Source organism: Chenopodium quinoa, unplaced genomic scaffold, assembly GCF_001683475.1.
Source record: "Chenopodium quinoa cultivar QQ74 unplaced genomic scaffold, ASM168347v1, whole genome shotgun sequence".
Classification (NCBI taxonomy): Eukaryota; Viridiplantae; Streptophyta; class Magnoliopsida; order Caryophyllales; family Amaranthaceae; genus Chenopodium; species Chenopodium quinoa.
Genome location: NW_018743828.1, coordinates 250,431 through 252,306, shown reverse-complemented (window position 1 = coordinate 252,306; position 1,876 = coordinate 250,431). Strand labels below are relative to the sequence as shown.

General features: G+C 39.7%; 1 protein-coding gene across 1 annotated transcript; it reads right to left on the bottom strand.

Annotated features, from left to right (window-relative positions):
• Nucleotides 1–603: 603 nt before the first annotated feature.
• On the bottom strand, nucleotides 604–1,492 carry LOC110685581. Its single transcript, XM_021862136.1, has 2 exons — nucleotides 1,182–1,492; nucleotides 604–1,042 (listed from the first exon to the last, which is right to left on the bottom strand). The coding sequence occupies exons 1-2, from the start codon at nucleotides 1,490–1,492 to the stop codon at nucleotides 604–606; spliced, it is 750 nt and encodes a 249-aa protein (XP_021717828.1).
• Nucleotides 1,493–1,876: the final 384 nt, after the last annotated feature.

Below are 1,876 nucleotides of genomic sequence, written 5' to 3'. Positions count from 1 at the left end.
GTGGTTGTGACTGGATAGAGATCCCCTGTACTATTTCATCTGGTTAGAATTCTCCCCGTTCGAAGATCCTTCACAAAAAAACCACTATGATCATATTCTATAGACACAGAATTATCATTGGTAAATTTACGAACATATATTAAATTTTTTATAATTTGGGGAGCTAAATAAACATCACGAAGGGCAAGGGATTTATTTGCAATGTTAGAATGACCATAACCCGTTATTGGAATGCGATGATCATTTCCCACTTGAATATAATTATTAGTGCTCAAATTAAAAAGGGGTAAGAGATTATCAGCATTATTAGTCATGTGGGAAGAAGCACCGGAGTCCATATACCATGATGGATTATAATTTTGAAGGCCCATTGTAGCAAAAGCGTTCTCGAGATCAGCAGGTGTCATCGCCGAGTTGTAATCTGGGCCCAAATTGTAGTATGACTGTGATTGCGCTTGCTGGTATTGATAAGCAGATGGGCTTGACCTTGCAAAATATGCGAGCAGGAGACCTACTGCCTTGTGGAGAAGGATATGAGGGACGTTGACTGACCCATTGCTGCTGAGGATATGGACACGGGGCTCGACCCCATTGAGGTGCCCCTTATATGGCTTGAGGTTGCTGTGGCGGTGCTGCCCATTGATGCTGCGAGTTAACCCATTGTGGTGCTCCTTGCTGTTGGGGTTGCTGTTGTTGATGTCCTCTACCACGGTCTTTTCCACGCCCGCGACCACGACTAGCAAGGTCACCACCATGACCTACTGGCTGGGTCTGCTGATGTTGAGTGGAAGGTGCGGTAGCAAGTTGAGCAGGGTTGCCGGTTTGTGCCACAAACGATGAAGGTACAACACTAGTGTATTTGGCACGACGAGATTCCTCAAGTAAGAGCCGGGATCGGCCTGTTTCAAACGAAGGTAAGGGCTCTATTTGTTGAATCATAGCAGCCACGGTATCGAAGTCGATGTTTGCGAGCCTTGAAACCAAACGAATAACTAACCAACTTTTGTTCTGATACGGGTTGATCAATATTCGCACGTTGATCCTTTAAGATTTTCAATTGTCGACAATATGAAGATATATCTATAAAATTAGAGAGATGCAGGGCATTAAATTAATTTTCAAGATAAACGGCTCTAGTTGATTTATTATCTTGAAATGTTGGCCTTGAGTTTGTCCCAAACCTGTTGAGCTGTAGCTCCTTTGCACAGAATTGTTTCAAGCAAATCCTTATAAATTGTACCATAAATCCAGTTCTTGAGAATGGAATCAAGACGTACTTCCACATATCATCTGATAAGTCCGTCGGCTTAGGCGTTTTAGGGTAAATATGATCAAGCACATTATAGGCGTGTGTATGATATTCAAACAGTTTGACCCAATTTGAATATGGTACGTTTTCTCGGTCAAGAATAAGAGGAATGACATTCTTGATAATATTAACACCTAGAGCAGGATGGAAGTCAGAAGAAAAAGATTCTCCATCTTTATTCATGATGGCAACAAGAAATTAGGTACACACCAAATTAATCGTAAAAGGGGAATAAAGAACAAAGAACTAATTGGTAAACCAATTAATTGTAGTGAGTACGTGGACTGAATCAAATTGTTGCCATGAAAAAATAAATAAAAAGAATTTGGAAACCAAAATGGAAAAATAAAGAAACTGAGCGAAAAAGAACTCAAAAGAGAAAATAAAAAATTGCGGGAGCTAGATCGAAAAACCTAAAGCTGTGATACCATGTTAGATTTTATGAAATCCTCATATCGGAGTGTATTCCATTGATTCGTATATATAGGGTTACAACAATGAAACCTAATCACATTAGGAAATCTCAAAAGATATTTACAGAATATTCACAAACTATATCCTTCGATA